Source organism: Pseudophryne corroboree, chromosome 3 (assembly GCF_028390025.1).
Source record: "Pseudophryne corroboree isolate aPseCor3 chromosome 3, aPseCor3.hap2, whole genome shotgun sequence".
Classification (NCBI taxonomy): domain Eukaryota; kingdom Metazoa; phylum Chordata; class Amphibia; order Anura; family Myobatrachidae; genus Pseudophryne; species Pseudophryne corroboree.
The window spans coordinates 395,077,505-395,095,923 of NC_086446.1; the positions used below are offsets into that span (position 1 = coordinate 395,077,505).

Here is an 18,419-nt window from a genome sequence, read left to right on the forward strand (position 1 = left end):
TTGCCCAGTAAGCAAAGAAATTATATAGGCTATCTTGGTACGTGCTGATGGGAAGTTGGCAGACTGTAGTTCGAACTGGATTTCGCACTGGTTGAGAAACCCGCGGCATTGTTTTGGATTCCCATCGAACTTACTGGGTGATGGCAAATGTAACCATGGAAGAGGTACTGGTACAGGAGGAAGCGGGACCGAGGGCGCTAATGTGGGAGCAGCCGTGGATACTTGAGGTGCCGTCATGGCAACACAGAGAGAATCAAGACGGTCGGACATATTCTGCATGAACTGCACAATTTGAGATTGTGTGACCTCCTGTTTACTCAAGCAGGACAAAATATCCGCAGTGGAATCACCTCCTGAGGCCTGATCACCCATCAGATCCATAAGGCCAGTGCTTACTGTCACGCCTAACCGGGTTTGAGGATCCAGCAGCTGAGACTTGCCCAAGGAGGTCGTTGTCTGCGGATGAAGAAGATGACGGGGTTGTATATAGTTCCTTCTCATGGGACAAGGGGCAATGGAGAACGTAGGCGGGGCTAGGAGTCAGTGAGTTTTAGTTCTTGAGATTGAGGCTGAGGTAGAGAACTGTGGCTTGTGAATGGTGACTTAAAGACGTAGTTGAAGACAAAGAACTGCGGACTGTGGCTTGAAAGACGAGGCTGTAGATAATGAACTGCGGAATTGTGAATGGTGGTTTAAAGATGTGGCTGGAAACAAAGAACTGTGGCTTGAAAGATGACGCTGTAGATACTGGAACCGTCCGGCCCGGAGGACCTTACTGGGTCGGGGTTTCCAGGAGCGCTTCCACGGACGGCAGTGGGTTAGCAACGGCAGGACTGCGGCAGCAACTAAAAGACGGCAGGCAAAACCAGGGAGTACCAGGAAACGGCAAGAATCCTGGGAGCACAGAGCTATAGCACCTACAACTGGGTTGTAACTTGAAGCACTGGTGCCCCCGTCATGAACCAGCCCCCTTTTATAGGGAAAGATCTCCCTGGATTGGCTGGATACACAGGAAGCTTGCACCTTAGCCTCAGAATTAGTCTCCAACATAGCGGCTCCCAGTACAGTAGACTTTTGCTGGCACCCAGACACTCCCCCGCCCCTGGTCTCCTAGTAACTGCCTTTGAGTGGGAGCCGCTGCAGTGGCGTCCCGCCGCCACGAGCGGACCCCTCAGCGCCGCCTACCCGCCGCGAGCGGGCTTGCCACAGCAGCCCTCCTCCGCTGCTGCCCAGAAGCCGCCCGCACCGCAGATTCCGTGGACCCGGCACGCCGGTAAGTCCCTGGGTGCTGACACATTTGTCAAGAGACACTACCATCCCTTTGCTAGCTACACCCTCATTGTATAACACTGAGATTTACCACTAGCACAACCCAGAATTCCCAATACAGCTGTGTGCCAATTTCCCCCTTTGACACATTGTGGCATTACAGACTTCTACCATAGCTACAACGTTTATTGTCGGCAAAGATGATTGTACCTTGGTTAGGGAAAGCTAGAAATTAGTGTTTGTTATTGCCAAATGTGTTTTTCATCACTCTCCTCGTGACCACAGTGAACCCAGTTATCATATGGTAATATCTGTGATTACAATTAACATGTTCATCTGTGATTTAAATGATAATCTGCCATTCTTCTGTGATTCAAATCAATTGTCTTTTGCATATTGAATGGTCCTTTGTGGTGTGAACTGTAGTCAGTTGTCTTCTCTTTGTTCTTTGTTGATGCCCAATTATTTTGTGATTCTTCAAAATTTAAAGTCAATTAACCAATCATCATTTTCAATCCAGAGTTCATTGCGGATCAATAAAGATACTTTTGTTGGAATTGCTGACTCACCCCTGTTTCACATTAATCTATCCTGCCTCTCTCAGCACAGTTTTACAAGACAAGACCGGAAGAAACATTTCAGGGGAAACGTCCATCACACAGCCACCCAATACCTCTCTCAGGGGCAGATGTATTATGCCTGGAGAAGTGATAAAGCAGTGGCAAGTGGAAGGTGATAACGCACCAGCCAATCTTTACTTGTGTTTGAAAAATGACAGTTAGGAGCTGGTGCGCTATTACCCTCCACTTATCACTGCTCCAGGCTTAATAAATCTGCCCCTCAATCACTTAGAAATACTCGCCAACCACGGGCTGTTACACTAGGGCCATTTGTGACTCTGCCAATTGAGCCTGCAGTTCTTTGCCTACAGCTATAGAAAGAGCAGTAAGAAAAAAAACAAAACACTTTCTATATTACAGCAACAGGTAAGAAATGTCTCTATTGCTTGTACACTCCTTTTCTTCTGAGTCCTCTCAGTCACACTCACTTGACTTGTCTCTTTGTAATTTTTTTCTATTGGTCAGAACGTTATGTACTTCCTTTGTTCTACTACTACATTATGGACTATCATGCCTCTAGGGCATTGGAATATACAACCAACTTTTCTGTTGGTGCCTTTCAATTATATTCACCTAACTATACTAACTTCTACATACTTTTATTATTCATTTAGTTTTCGTTTTTTCTTACCCGGTTATTTTCCCCTTTTGTTTGGTTGCTCCTATATTGTTATCGATTTTGCTTTTATTTATTCCTCATAACATACCTGTGTATTTGACACTCCCTTAAGGGGGGTACACACGAAGAGATCCGTGCCTAAATTCTAAGCAATCTGACTAGATTGCTTAGAAGTTAAGCACGGATCTCTCCGTGTGTATGTCCCACAGCGATAGCGATGAGCGGCCCCGTGCATCGCTATTGCCGGTACTAGATTGGCACAATCTAGCACATTGCTCATTTCACCGCTGGGTGAAATGAGTGGCCCCCCTGTCCCCACCTCGCTCAGCACACATTGCGCTGAGTGCTGAGCGGGGAGAGATGTGTGCTGAGCGGTGTGTTCTAGATCGCTCAGCACACATCTCTCCCCGTGTGTACTGCCCTTTACTGTAATGTTTTGCATTTTCTTTCCTACCTGCAGTTAGGAATAAACTGCACAGGCGTCTGTCTACCCATAAGACTAAAATAGTGTCTCAAATGTTCATTCATTAATAACAATATTTATTCTATAATATAATATAATATACAGTACCAGTCAAAAGTTTGGACACACCTTCCCATTCAATGGTTTTTATTTATTTTAATGATTTTCTACATTGTAGATTAATACTGAAAACATCAAAACTTTGAAAGAACACATAAGGAATTATGTTGTAAAGTGTGCAAAGCTGCCATCAAAGCAAAAGGGGGCTACTTTGAGGAATCTAAAATATAAAACATATTTTGATTAGTTTAACACTTTTTTATTTACAACATAAGTCCGTATGTGTTCTATCATAGTTTTGATGTCTTCAGTATTAATCTACAATGCAGAAAATAATTAAAATAAATAAAAACCATTTAATGAGAAGATGTGTCCAAACTTTTGACTGGTACTGTACATAGGGGTCATTCCGAGTTGATCGCTAGCTGCTTTCTTTCGCAGTGCAGCGATCAGGTAAAAAAATGGCAATTCTGCGCATGCGTATGGGGCACGTCGTACTTTTACAAAAGCCGATGTAGTTTTACACAAGTTCTAGCAACGCTTTTCAGTCGCACTGCTGATCGTTGAGTGATTGACAGTAAGTGGGTGTTTCTGGGTGGTAACTGACCGTTTTTGGGGCGTGTGTGTAAAAACACAAGCGTGCCAGATAAAAACGCAGGAGTGGCTGGTGAAACGGGGGAGTGGCTGGCTGAACGCAGGGCGTGTTTGTGACGTCAAAACAGGAACTAAATAGTCTGAAGTGATCGCAAGGTAGGAGTAGGTCTGCAGCTACTCTGAAACTGCACAAATTTTTTTTGTAGCAATGCTGCGATCCTTTCATTCGCACTTCTGCTATGCTAACATACACTCCCAGAGGGCGGCGACCTAGCGTGTGCACTGCTGCTAAAAGCAGCTAGCGAGCGAACAACTCGGAATGAGGGCCATAGTGTGTAAATCAAGGAGAAAGACTTAAGCTGCGTACACACAGTGCGGCACGTGCAGCATCCGATACTGACTATATTGACGTCGGAGGCATGAGCCTCCAATATAGACAGTATTGGCCCTGCCTGCACCCACTATATTTCCTTGCGATGCTGATCCTGTAGGACCGCTATCGGCATCGCAAGGTGCATACACATGGTGCGATATGCACTATATTTACTTCCGATATGGACTATATAGTCCATATTGGAGGTAAAATCGCACTGTGTGTATGCACCTTTAGAGCTCATAAGAAGCAACATAAAAAAGATATAATGTTAAATATTGATACAGTCAACAATAACAAACTGCAGACAGGTCACAATAGCTGAAAGTTGAATATGTGGGGTTATTTTAAATACAGTATGTGCAATCCCAATTAGAATAAATGTTCCTTATGCATGCATATTTGATATTGTGGATACACCGTATATATTTGGTCCAGCAAATGCAAAAAAAAAAAAAAAAAATGATAGTATCGTTAATGATTGATAATATGCATAACTGGTTTAAGTGATCTAAATAGCCATATACATGAAAAACTTCCGTGGCTTACATGTGTTTAGTAAGTATCCGGTGGATGTGTGTGCATTGCTGGGACATGAAGGGCCCACCAGGAAATGCTGTGGTACGGGCCCAAGGGACTTGGCCATTCATTAGAGAGGTCATGCAAAGAGCAGGACCCCTTTAGAAAGGAGGGGACAGAGCTGTGTCAGGTCCAGAGGCATCGGAACAGGGGGGGCAAAGGGCAGCTTGACCTCCCCAAAATTGACAGTGGTGCCGGGTCAGTAAGTAAGGGGTGGCAAGGAGAGTAGGGGGGGGGGGGGGTTTGGGGGACAGAAGCGTTGGAACAGGGGACAAGGTGAGGTGGATGCTGTCCCATGTCCTGTCCTAGCCGGCTTTCTCTCACTGATGCATTACTGGGAGGAGGAGGCGTGGCCATGTTGAGACTGCTGGTACATCCCGGGATCAAAGCCATGCCTCCCCCCAGTATTGCATCAGTGAGAGAAAGCCAGCTAGGGCAGGACGTGGGATAGCACGCCGCAGCAGCAGACTGCTTTTAAAGGAGGAGCCATCCATCCGTGGGGATCCGGAGGTAAGCAAATCCTTGGGTGGGGCAGAGGAGACGAGTGGCAAAAAAAAAAATTCTAGGCCCCCTTCCCAACTGCAAACCATTCTGGCGCCCCTGGCCAGGACCATCCTCTTTGAGGAGGGCTAATCTTGATGTAGCTTCCATAAAAACAAACCAAGCACCCAAATTCATCCATGATCCTACTCCACTAAGTTACTGACCCCTAGAGGAGGAGATGAGGCCCCCGGCCCCGGAGAATTCCCCTGTACACCTGTGGGCCAGTCCAACCCTGATTGCTGGACGATAAAGCTGGTGCAGTCCATGCAGTTAGGGTTGGTAAATTTACATTTGATTTTCATTCTTATTGTTTGTTCAAGATAATCTGACCCTCTCTGGACTCCATTTCAGAGACAGTCATGTTTGTTTAAATCAGAACATTTTTAAAAATGGTTAAAGCATTGACATTTTTATATAAGACTGTGGGGATTGTTTCTTTTGTGCTTTGTATTCATGTTACCAATTTTTGTTTATCAGTCTAGGATTATTCTCTTACAATTGTATCATGTCATGTTTCAATAAAAAGTAAAAAAAATTAAAAAGGTGGTAACCCTAGGGAGGCAGGGGTCAGCGAGGCTGGCCAATGGCATATTAGTGCCATGCTAAGGCACTAGTAGTACTGAATGATGCTATATGTAACAATAGCATAAGTATGGTGGAGTACATGGCATTAGCATGTGATTGAATTGGTATGTGGCTTGCGGCATGTATTTGGTAGTGTATTTAGCATGATCTAGACAGTAACAGACAAAATGCAGTATCAATAGACAACACTCCAGTCCAGGTCCAGTGCTCATTATGTTCTCTATAGTAATACATAACATACCCCTTCCAGATCAAAATCCCAGGTCTGACCCATCTCAGACGCCTTTCATACCAATGGCTAGACCTGTGTTATTCCAGGGTCTAGCTGCTCACACTGGACCCTTCAGTGACCCCGGTCTATCCGGCTTTACAGTGGAAATTTGGAGATGATGTCAGGCAACCAATCTGGTAGTATGCGGCACAACCCAGGTCATCATGACCAGGGTCAGAATGTTCACACTCTACCGTGACCTGGCTCAGTTCTGCGTCCAACCCTGGTTGCTACCCGGGTTGGATTGCCTGGTCACTCGATCCAGGTTATTTTTCCTGGCCCCTTTCAGACTGAGCCACAACCCGGGTTGACCCGGAAATAACCCAGGTTATTGCGGCAGTCTGAAAGGGTTATAACGTACCATTTTTTATATTGCCATGCTAGAAATTGTACCACTGTAGAATGCTCTAAGGTGTCATACTGCACAACTGTATGTGGTGAACATGACACTATTGCAGTCATTAAAGCAAACTGTATGGCATACTTGCCTACTCTCCCAGAATGTCTGGGAGGCTCCTGAATATTCTGCCAGAAAAGAGATAAGGGATAAAACCGCTAAAGGCAGAAAAAAATTCCTGTACATACTCAATATGTACTAAAGGGATTTCTCTGTCTGCAGCCTGCCAGCACTAAGTGCAGGCTACAAAATCACTCTACACCTGGGCCACTTAGTACCAGCATAGGCACCTATGGCAGCGCTAAGTGTTCCAGGTGTTACTAAGAGGAGAGGTTACTTACCCGTTGAGTTTCTTCTCCAGCGATGATATCGCCTCATATAGCTGCCAGTACCTACTTCTCCTCACTGGAGAAGCAGGATGTGAGCTCTGTCACTATGGCCGGCTGGCAATAAAGTTAAAAAAAAAAAAAAAAGTGTTGCAGCTGTTGGGCAGGAGAGAGGTAAGTCACACACAAAGGGCTGCATACCTCCCAACATTGGGAGAAGTGAAAGAGGGACACTTCAGCGCGGCACTGCCACGCCCACCCAAAAAGGGGGCATGGCCTATAGGAAAGGGGCATGGCTTTGCAGGAGTGCCACGATCGTGAGCCATGCCCCCGTTTTTCAACACTATGGGGGTATGGCCAGCACTCTGAGCTGCTGGTGTGCCCCCTGTCCCTCTGTCTCTAGTGAATAGATGGTGTGCACATGTGCACAGCATCTATTCACCGCTGCTCCGCTAGGCAGAGCAGTGACAGAAGCCTCCCAACTGCCCCAACCCCCTAACCGCGGGACACTGTGGCCCATGGGTGGGACAGCAGGAAAGTCCCCCAAAAAATGGGACTCTCCCGTGAAAATCGGGATAGTTGGGAGGTATGGGGCTGTCAGGGGTAGGGTGTCTCAGCTGTTACCACTGAAGGGGGATGGGGACTTATCGTTCTCTCTCCTCAGCTGGGATATTTTTTAATAACTTGTGGCAGTGGCCTCCTGGTTCGCAGCAGTAGCTGGTAGAGCAAGAGCAGCTTTTTCTTCATTATAAGGGGAGTTTCAGTACATAGACCCCTAAGTCTCCTGTAGACTGCCTGTGGCAGCAGTCAGCTCGAGCAGCGGGTGGTTTGGGCGGCTTGATGATGTGATTTGGGCTGTAATGCTTCATTGTAGATCTGTACCCCATTGTGCAATGAAATCATTGTATAATGGGGGTGGGGCCACGATGATGCAGTTGCACCTTCATGCCCTCACAAAGCTCACTTGGGTGTGGAACACACCCCACATTGCAGACCTGGATGCCTCCTTCCAGGGGAAAGGAGGACACAGAAAGTTGGCAAGTATGAACTATGATATCACCACTCAAATAGACAGAAAATAAGTTCTTATTTAATGGAAAAACCTTGAATAAATTGTTTATTAACATTCACTTTATTAATGTATACATAATAATTGTCCCATGAAAATCATGACCGTTGGGAGGTATGGTATGTATATACACACAATTATGGTACAACATCATCTAGTGGCTGCTGGCATACAAAACACTTGAATTCCCCCCCATAGAGGTCAGGAGCAGTGGGATGCCCTTTGCAGCTTAAATGGTTGTTGTGAACAAACAAAATATACATTGTAAAGACACTGTTAAATCTACAATAACGTCAGTTTAATATTTGGCAAGAATCTCGTTAGTGTTGAATTATGAGTCCTTTGTGAAGTATTTAGTTACTCAAACACTCCTATAGTTTTCAGAGCTGAAAATGATAGCCCTCGTGCTGTATTGTATGTCAAAGCAGTTTGCTTGCTGTGGTGTCTAGGTGCTATATTGGAACAACGACTGAAAATGCCATGACTTGTAATGTGATTCTTTCAGTGTAACAAAATTCCACCACTTGGAAGAGCATGGCTAATCTAATCACAATAATATTCAATCATTATATGTCAAAAATAAGGAATCGGACTAGCTAAACTATTGTAATGAGATAAAAGGGTAGAAAGGGCATATTTTCCATATATATATGTGTAACTTCCCAGACATAGCTGATCCCCCTGCAAAATTACTCCTGGATCAACTCAGAACTGCTGTAGCAGAGATTATTCATTCGTTCATTTACCAACAGAGTAATAATAATAATAAAAAGGTATATCAGAAACTGAAAAAATTACACCAAAACCCTAGTCACAAGAGGTCTGCACTATATGGAAGCAATATTTGTTGCTGATTATAGGTTTTGTTTTTCTTTCCCTTTTTACTCCTCTGGTGTGGCACATACTGTATCTGAGGGACTCTTGTGTCCTCCTGTCAATTATATTTTCTTACAAACTACACCAGCCCCACAGCCCAGGTGAGTTGGAAGTGACCCTTTTGCTGTTAGTCTTTATTTCAGGGGTACACTGTTGTTTTTTTCTTCAGTATAACAAGGTATGCTACAAAAAAATTGCTGTCCTTTATTTCTTTTCTTTTTTTTATATTTCTCTAAAGCACAATGGTAAGACTAATCTTTCTTTTAATGATAAAAAGAAAAAAAAGTGCTAGAATTTTATTTGCTATATAACATGAATGTTTATTTTATTACAGTTTTCTACTGTTTGCATTTCGTATAAAATTATACACAATAGTAAAGTTCTGCAAAGTATGCTGGCACTATACAATAATTGTTAATAAATTAATAATAATAATAATAATAATAATAATAATAATAATAATATAAAATAGAACAAATGATAAGTTTAGGGCAGCATGGATGGTGTATTGGTTAGCATTACTGCCTCACAGCACTGAGGTCATGGGTCCAATTCCCACTATAACTCTGTGTGGAGTTTGTATATTATCCCTGTGGTTGCATGGGTTTCCTCTAGATATTCCGGTTTCCTCCCACAATCCAATAATTTACAGGTAGGTTCATTGGCTTCCAACAAAATTAACCCTAGTGTGAATGTGTGTGCATGTACATGTGCTAGGGATTATAGATTGTAAACTCCACTGGGGCAGGGACTGATGTGAGCGGCCAAAATATTATCTGCAGAATAAATATTCTGCAGATAATATTTATCTATATAAATAACTGGTAATAAATAAATAAATAATTGCAGATCACTCACCACTTTCTCAAAATTGGATCTCCTCCTGTCCAGAGCATGCTGTCGCCTTCTTGCTTCCCAATGATAAGCTGACATAGTGTTAAGTATTCTGCATGACATAATATCAAATACATAACTATTAACAAAAAACGTAACAGAAAATGTAGCAACAATTAAAAATGAGTAACTAGCCTCTTCTATCTGTATCCCATAACCTAGCAGGCATATTCAAGAAGGCTTCTTTTTTTCCCTGTAGAAAGATAATTACCCCAAGAAGTCAGCACATAGGTAATCATTAGAATGTAGTTTGATACACACAAGCCTGCAGTATGAAGCTGACAAGTAAATGTCTCCTCCCTCTACTGCCCCAAGCTGATCTCCCAGGATGCCTGTAATTAGCATCACAATGCAGTGTCCAGGCAACTGGACACAATGAGCACGCTTCACCAGGAGATAGCATGCTAACAAAATAGAGAGAGAATCTGTAATTACAGTATATGCTGCGTCTTAAGAATTATATCAGCATGTTAGCTATTCATTTTCAGCATGTACAGAAAGTATGTGGACTGATGTCAGATAACTGTGTAATATACACACCTACCACCTGTGGACATTGTGCTTTTCATTTAGAGTCAGATGCCAGGCGCCCGCAGATGGCCATGACAGACAGATTTTCTACCTTGCGGCTTCACGTGTATAGTCGCATGGCCCACTGTTTTTGACATCCACAGTTGTTACCCAGGGTTGGAGCTAGACCTTGCGGTGCTCAGTGGCAAAGTTTCCTTTGGCACCCAGCCCCCCCACTACTACACCCCATGTATATACGTACATGCAAAGGTGTAACTGTGGGAGGCAATGGAGTCAGCTGCTGCCGGCCTCTTGCTCCGTATGGGAGCACATATCGCCCATTCCGTGGCTGCCGCCCTCTCTTCCTCCCTACACCTTACAAGTCACACCCTCTTTACTATAGATACACATTTAACAAGTTTCATACAAAGGATTAGAACCCATGACCTATTACACTGGAAGCAGGCACCTTATTGATGAAGCTATTTGCTCCTGTTTAGGAAGCATGAGAATTCTAACTATATGAAGTTACTTCTCTGACAATTACAGTAACTTCATATAGTTAGAATTCTCACACTTCATATACAGGAGCAAATATCTCTATCAGTAAGTTACCTGTTTCCAGTGTAGTAGGTTGTGGGTTCTAATCTTGCGTATGACACTTGTAAAATAATTGTTAGAGAAATAATCAGCATTGTGAGTGACTGAGCAGATCTATGTAGTGTGCAGCTACACATTACATAGTGTTTTGGTTTTGAACTGACAATTTTAGCTTCATATAGTTAGAATCTGCAGGCTTGCTAAGCAGGAGTAAATAGCTCTATCAGTAAGGTGTCTGCCTTCAGTGTAACATGTCATGGGCTCTAATCCTGGGCATGACTGTTCAGAAAAGTGTGATTTAAAATAAGGTACAATGAAATGTGTGGTTTTATGTACTAATTTTTTTATTCAGAACATTCAATATATACACACACACACACACACACACACACACACACACACACACACACACACACACGTGTGTGTATATATATATATACATACATACGTATATCAAGGCGGGGCACCACTATTTATCTTGCCTCTGGGCATCTGGGATGAACTTATGCCACTGTGTACATGTAATAGAGATACCACTCTTCGGTGTGGTCACTCTCTGATATATGCACGCCTCGGTGTGCGTTCAACCACCCAAGGTTTACGTATATCAGAGCGCGACCACACATCATAGAGTGGTATATCTAAAATGGTCCCTGTGATAAAATAGTTCTATGTGGATAAAACAGATGTTTGCTAATTCTGAAGTGCCTGCTCAGGGAAGTCCTGTTCAAATTTTTAAAATTTATCATCAGTGTACAAGTGTGTATTGAGGTCTGATGTGAAATCATTTGAGTTATGTGGTCAATTTGACATTTTGGGAAAAGTTTCTGTCAGAAATGTCTGTTGCGTAGTGAGGTAGTGATGTGCTGCTCCCCTGTGAGCAGTGTCTGTGGGGGATATCCAATTACCGGTGAATTAACATCAGGTCCAAAATACGACCGTTTTTAGGACTTTTATCCGATGTGTCACCAATTTTTTATTTTTTTTACAGGCTATCCAATATGGATCGCCCATAAAAAAAAGCTGAACTCCCGAAAACACACAGGTTCAGTGAAACCTGTGTGTTTTCGGTAGAAGCAGGCCCACTTTCACATGAAAAGGGGGTTGTTTCTGGGGATTTGGTTTTGCCTGCCGGGGCTAATTGGATATCCCCCTATGTGAGAGCTGTTACTGTGTACACTTGTGGAGTGATACAGCTGTGGATTTCAAATGACAGTTGGAAGTAGATTAGGCCTAAGGTGTGCATTCGTTTTGAAATAATGCATGGTCATGTGATCTAATTTGTACAATAATTTTGGCAAAATCTGTCTCAATATACCCCACTATTATATATCTATATCGATATATAGTGTAGTTCCCCTCATGCTGCCAAGACAGCTCTGACTCATCTCTGAAGGTGTCTTGTAGTATCTGGCACCAAGACATTAGCAGCAGATCTCTTAAGTCCTGTAAGTTGCGATGTGGCGCCTCCGCCCTCCATGGCTTGGACTTGTTTGTCAACACCTTGAACTCTTTGTCATGATCCTCAAACCATTTCTGAACATGTTTGGCAGTGTGGCAGGGTGAATTATTCTGCTAAAAGAGAAAGAAAAGTACAGGTGTACACTGTAAGCACTAAGGGGTAAATTTACTAAAAGTTCTAAAAATGAAAAGTGGTGATGTTGCCCATAGCAACCAATCAGATTCTGTCTATCATTTCTCTATTGCATCCTAGAAAATGATAGACATAATCTGATTGGTTGCTAGGGGCAACATCCCCACTTTTCATTTTTAGAATCTTTAGTAAATTTGCTCCTAGAATACTGATAGTCAAAATAATATATTATTATTATTATTATTATTATTATTATTATTATTATTATTATTAGTATACACAAATATAGAGGAAATGGGGGACTTAGATTGCTTCCTCTAACTTTGGGGAAGGTGACAGCTTGCTCACCCAAATATAAAAGAGGCCTGGTTGCGGGGGAACACTTACCTCCGGATCCCCGGACAGCATCCAATGCCTCCGGAGGAGCAGAAGTGTCAGAACTGGACGGAATCACAATAGGTTGATTCAAGTGAAACGCGGAGACCACCTTCGGCAGGAACTGCTGTCTAGTCCTGAGCTCCGCTCTGTTCTCGTAAAAGACCAAGTATGGAATTTTGCACGACAAGGCACCCAATTCTGAGACACGCCTAGCAGTAGCCAGGGCCAGTAACATCACTGTTTTCCACGTGAGGTCAGGGTTGGACTGGCCCACAGGGGTACAGGGGAAACCACCGGTGAGCCCCACCCTCTCCTCTAGGTACCAGGATCCAGACTGTGCACTTGCGTTATACATATGTTACTATATACTACACAGGACTATGGTGTATTTTGTACAGATCATTGCTGTTATTAATCTGGTACATTATCATACATGCACTAGCAGTATTCACTATATATATTTATTAAGGGGCCCAGTATATGCACTCGCACCATGCCTCTAAGCATGGGCCCCTACCACTGCATCCCCCCCGGTGGGCCCTTCATGCCCCAGTCCGAAACTGCGTGAGGTACTTATCTTCTACTGTCGTCAGAGATTCAAACCAGGAGGACTGTAGAAAACGTAATGCTACATCCAGATCCCAATGTGCCGTAGGCGGCACAAATTGAGGTTGTATGTGAAGCACCCCTTGCAAGAAGGCCTGAACTTCTGGCAAGAGAGCCAACTTCTTCTGGAAGAAGATGGAAAGAGCTGAAATCTGGACCTTAATGGATCCCAGATGTAAGCCTTTATCCACTCCAGCCTTACAAAAATCGAAGGAACCTTCCCAAGTTGAATTCTGCAGAGGGATATGTGCGTTCCTCGCACAATGAGACATATCTCCGCCAGATATGATGATAGTGTTTTGACGTCACAGGTTTTCTGGCTTGCACCATAGTGGCAATGACCTTTTTGGAAAGCCCTTTGTGAGCTAGGATGTTCCGCTCAACTTCCATGCCATTAAACGAAGCAGCCGTACAGTAAGTCCGGGTAGACGAACGGTCCTTGTTGAAGAAGATCCCTTCTTAGTGGTAGAGGCCAAGGGAACTCTACGGACATGTCCAGAAGAGCCACGTACCACGTTCTTCGGGGGCCAATCTGGGCAATCAAGATTGCTTCCCACTCTTTGATGTCTGATCTGCTTGAGCACCCTTGGGATCAGCGCAATCGGAGGAAACAGGTAGACCAGCTGGTAAGGCCAAGGCGATGTCAGCGCATCCACTGCGCTCGCCTGCGGGTCCCTGGTCAATAGCAGCGAAGCTTCTTGTTGAGACAAAAGGCCATCAAGTCTCACTGTGTTTACACATAAAAACGCTGACAGCCTCACTGGGGCTGTGCAGCGCTGGGTGCACTGGGGTCCTCTCTCCTGTGTCTCCTCTCACATGTAATAGGGCAGGCTTGCAATATATCAATATCAGGCTGTATTGTATGTGTATTATACCCGTTTTTCTGATTTACAATGGTAAAACAGAAGTCAGGAAGTGTATGTAATGCTAGATTCTTTCCTAGTTCATCTGGCTCAATATCATGTGAGCAGTGTAGTCAGCCATCTCAGAATGCTGATTTCAATGTGGGGGAGAGTCCAGAGCCCTCCTGGCTGGGGGCTATCAAAAATATGATCTCTGATATGTTATCTCAGCTCACTGCAAATGCAAATAAGACTCAGGAACTGCAACAAGCCGCCAGCCACGTCAATGTTTGCAGCATGCGGTGGTTGCCACCCATCCAGCCATTGCAGCTGACCTTCTCTGCTCCATCTCACCTCCTTTGCCCTGCATCCTATTCTCTATTATGATTTCTAAGCCCTATTCCTGGCTCCTATGCTCCACCTACCTCCTTTGCCCCAGCTCTTATTTTCAATCCTGATTTCTAAGCCTCATTCCTGGCTCCTATTCTCCGCCCACCTCTTTTGACCGGCATTTATTTTCCATGCTGACTCATGAGCCCTTCCTGGGCCCCGGCTCCCCTAATATGTCCCCTCTCCTCATCTCAGTGCTGTATCCTCTTCAAAGGGCACAAACAAAGAAGTCATCTGATAGTGAGAGAAAGAGAGAAGTCATCAGGGAGAGCTCTCCTAGAATAGGGGTTAGTACAGGAGACAGGAAGAGGTTACAGTATGGGGGAGACAGGGAGAAGATATAGGCGAAGGGGACAAAAGTGGTGAATACAGTGAGAGTTAGGAAAGGTGGAGGAGCCAGGAAGAGGTCATCAGGAAAGAGGGTGCAGGATGGGGCAAATGGAAAGAGGATTTTATGTCTCTGAGTAATTATAAAGAAGCAACCATACTATTATAATAATTATTATTATTTATATAGATGGCACCAGAAGTGGGCCGTAGCACCTACAATGTACATAAACAGTAACAGTATGAACAGTCACTAAAATAGTCTCTGTTTGTCAGACAAGGCTGGTAGGTGATGTATTTGATCTAAGCTCTTAGCCATAATGACTTTTCATATATATTTTCATTACACATTTAAACCACATCCCATTATATAAACCACGCCTGCAGTTATTTTACCCGTCCATTTTGCCATTGAATGCGTTGATAGAAAAGCTGGGGCCACATGATTGCATTTGCCCCCCAGACTAAAAATTGCCAATACTGCAGTGGGTGAGTTGGGACTTGATGCGCTTCTCAATGGGGCCTAATATTACAAAACACATGGCCCTGCTTCCGCAGCATACATCATCTGAATCCCCCCACCTCCTGGGAACTGTCTCTGAGGGGGTCAGATATATAGTTAGCAAGTTCATGTGCAGTTGCATAGACATGCACACCTTGTGCACGCATACTTCTGTGAAGCCACAGTGACATGCTCAGTACACATTGGCCCTCATTCCGAGTTGTTCGCTCGCTAGCTGCTTTTAACAGCATTGCACACGCTAAGCCGCCGCCTACTGGGAGTGGATCTTAGCTTTGCAGAATTGCGAACGAAAGATTTGCATAATTGCGAATAGAAATTTCTTTGCAGTTTCTGGGTAGCTCGGGACTTACTCTGCAACTGCGATCAGTTCAGTCAGTTTCGTTCCTGGTTTGACGTCACAAACACACCCAGCGTTCACCCAGACACTCCCCCGTTTCTCCAGCCACTCCTGCGTTTTTCCCAGAAACGGCAGCGTTTTTCTGCACACACCCATAAAACGGCCAGTTTCCGCCCAGAAACACCCACTTCCTGTCAATCACACTCCGATCACCAGAACGAAGAAATTTCTTTGTTAAGCCGTGAGTAAAATACCTAACTTTTTGGCAAATTTACTTGGCACAGACGCACTGCGAACATTGCGCATGCGCAGTTTGCGACTAATCGCTCCGTTGCGAAAACCACTAACGAGCGAACAACTCGGAATGAGGGCCTTTGTGCCTCAGTTTTGTAAATGACCCTTGACCCTTTCTGTGGAGCATAAGAGTTCATGTAAGTATAAAAAGGGAGTTGTGCATCATTGTGCATGCACCGTGTTCGGCCATCAGCCTGAGAAAAATTAGTATTGGGATAATCCACAATTCTTGGAGAAACTTGCAGTACTCCAGGGGCAATTTATCTTTTGTGTTTTCATATCTACATCTTCTCTAGCTGCAGGCGTTATTTATTTATATTAGTGGAGCTGCGAAATATAACTAGTACAGTTGACACGAATGTATTCATATTCATGCTATATTTATCTCCTGGATTTTGTACCCTTTAATCTGTTCGTAAACTAATCAACATATATATCATTGTTGCTTTAAAAGGTGTTAATGATACACAGGTGTTAAATAAGACAGTAATTGTTTGTGTCAGTCACTATTGTTAAAACAAAAGCCCCGGTGAATGTCGTCTGTGTAATCGGATCAGAGATTAACCTGTCTACTGATTTGTAAATGACTATTAGCGAATAATTTATTTTCTTTTTAATCTTAATAGCACATTGTTTAAATCTTAATCCAATCAACAGCCTACACTACTGTCCAGATGCTATCTAAATTGACAAAGGTCAAATTGTAGAGATCTGTAGGCTTCTGCAGATCAGTGGCTTCTATCTCATGTTTTATCTACCAGAATTATTTTTCTTCTTCTGTGTAATAATAATAATAATAATAATAATAATAATAATAATATATCATATTACAGGTTGAGTATCCCATATCCAAATATTCCGAAATACGGGATATTCCGAAATACAGACTTTTTTGAGTGAGAGTGAGATAGTGATACCTTTGTTTTCTGATGGCTCAATGTACACAAACTTTATTTAATACACAAAGTTATTAAAAATATTGTATTAAATGACCTTCAGGCTGTGTGTATAAGGTGTATATGAAATATAAATGAATTGTGTGAATGTAGACACACTTTGTTTAATGCACAAAGTTATAAAAAATATCGGCTAAAATGACCTTCAGGCTGTGTGTATAAGGTGTATATGAAACGTAAATGCATTCTGTACTTAGATTTAGGTCCCATCACCATGATATCTCATTATGGTATGCAATTATTCCAAAATACAGAAAAATCCCATATCCAAAATACCCCTGGTCCCGAGCATTTTGGATAAGGGAGACTCAACCTGTATTAGGTGCAGTACAATTGATGTTATATAAATATTATATTACACTAATTTTCAGGTGCCTGATAACTGTGTGCTCCCACAGCGCATGTGCATTGATGTGTATTTTTCATACATTCAGCAGGACTCCAATCAGATTAATGAACATACTTAGTGTAACCAAAACACATGAAAAGAGAATGTTCATTTTACATAATTAACTTTGTGGAAAATCATGTACACACTGGGGGTGGGATGTATTAAGATACATCGCCACCCCTCGCCACTTATCGCAGCGATGTTGATTGCATATGTATTAACATATGCAATCAATATCGCAATAGGGTGACGGAGGCCCCCCGCGATACCTGGGAGGTGGTCTGCGGGGGGTCTCCGTCACCTCAAGGGGTCTCCACAATGCTTGCACGCAGGGAAGTAGCAGCAAGCTGTCCCAGCGCCTCCTCCTCCCCCCTGCAGCCGGAAGGACCTCCGGCTGCGTTGCTAGGGGGAGGAGGAGACTACCTTCCAGTACCATGGTAGCCTGGAGGAAGGTATGCCGGAGGGTAGGCGTCTGCGGCGGGTTGCGGCGGTCGGCGATAATAAGCCCATAGGCTTCTATATGGTATCGTCATCCAGAGATGGCGATACTCTGGACGGTGAAAATGCGGCGGTAGGGTCTTAGTACATTTGAAAATGCTGTAAAATCCCCGTTTTCGGGGGTTTTACAGCATTTTTCCTTTAGTACATCCCACCCTGGGCCACAATATGATTGTTTGTTAGCGTGCATCACTCTTGCAAAGTACAAAACACCTACAAAAACAGAAAAAAATAATAATGTTAAGTTCACCTTCTAGGGAGCTTGCCAAGGCATGCTGTCATTTTTAGTTCTACAACAGCTGCAGAGCCTGACTTTACCTGTCTCCGGAGACTCTAGTCCATGCCTGGCCAACCTGTGGCTCTCCAGCTGTTGTGAAACTACGCATCCCAGCATGCCCTGCCACTATTTTCGCATTCCCTATTAGAAAAACCGTTGAAGGGCATCTGGGACATGTAGTTTCACAACAGCTGGAAAGCCACAGGTTAGCCAGGCCTGCTCTAGTCAGTTCACAACCATTGTAAATATTTTTTCTGTGTGTATATAGAGTTTGAGGTTAGTGTCAATCTGGGTTCTAGTATTGAATGTCCTCCCCGAAGAATGAAGTTGATTTTTCCATTTGACCAGGATAAGACAA

General features: G+C 43.6%; 1 protein-coding gene across 1 annotated transcript in view; it reads right to left on the reverse strand.

The window, feature by feature from the left end:
* The window catches only part of LOC135057293 (uncharacterized), a 38,929-nt gene extending 20,751 nt beyond the window's left edge, over positions 1-18,178 (reverse strand). Inside the window, exons 1-4 of the mRNA XM_063963182.1 lie at positions 18,103-18,178; positions 17,914-17,997; positions 9,750-9,942; positions 9,503-9,590 (exon numbers count right to left, since the gene is read on the reverse strand). Coding sequence (XP_063819252.1) covers positions 9,503-9,590; positions 9,750-9,942; positions 17,914-17,997; positions 18,103-18,178 — 441 coding nt within the window. The remainder of the gene's footprint in view (positions 1-9,502; positions 9,591-9,749; positions 9,943-17,913; positions 17,998-18,102) is intronic.
* Positions 18,179-18,419: the final 241 nt, after the last annotated feature.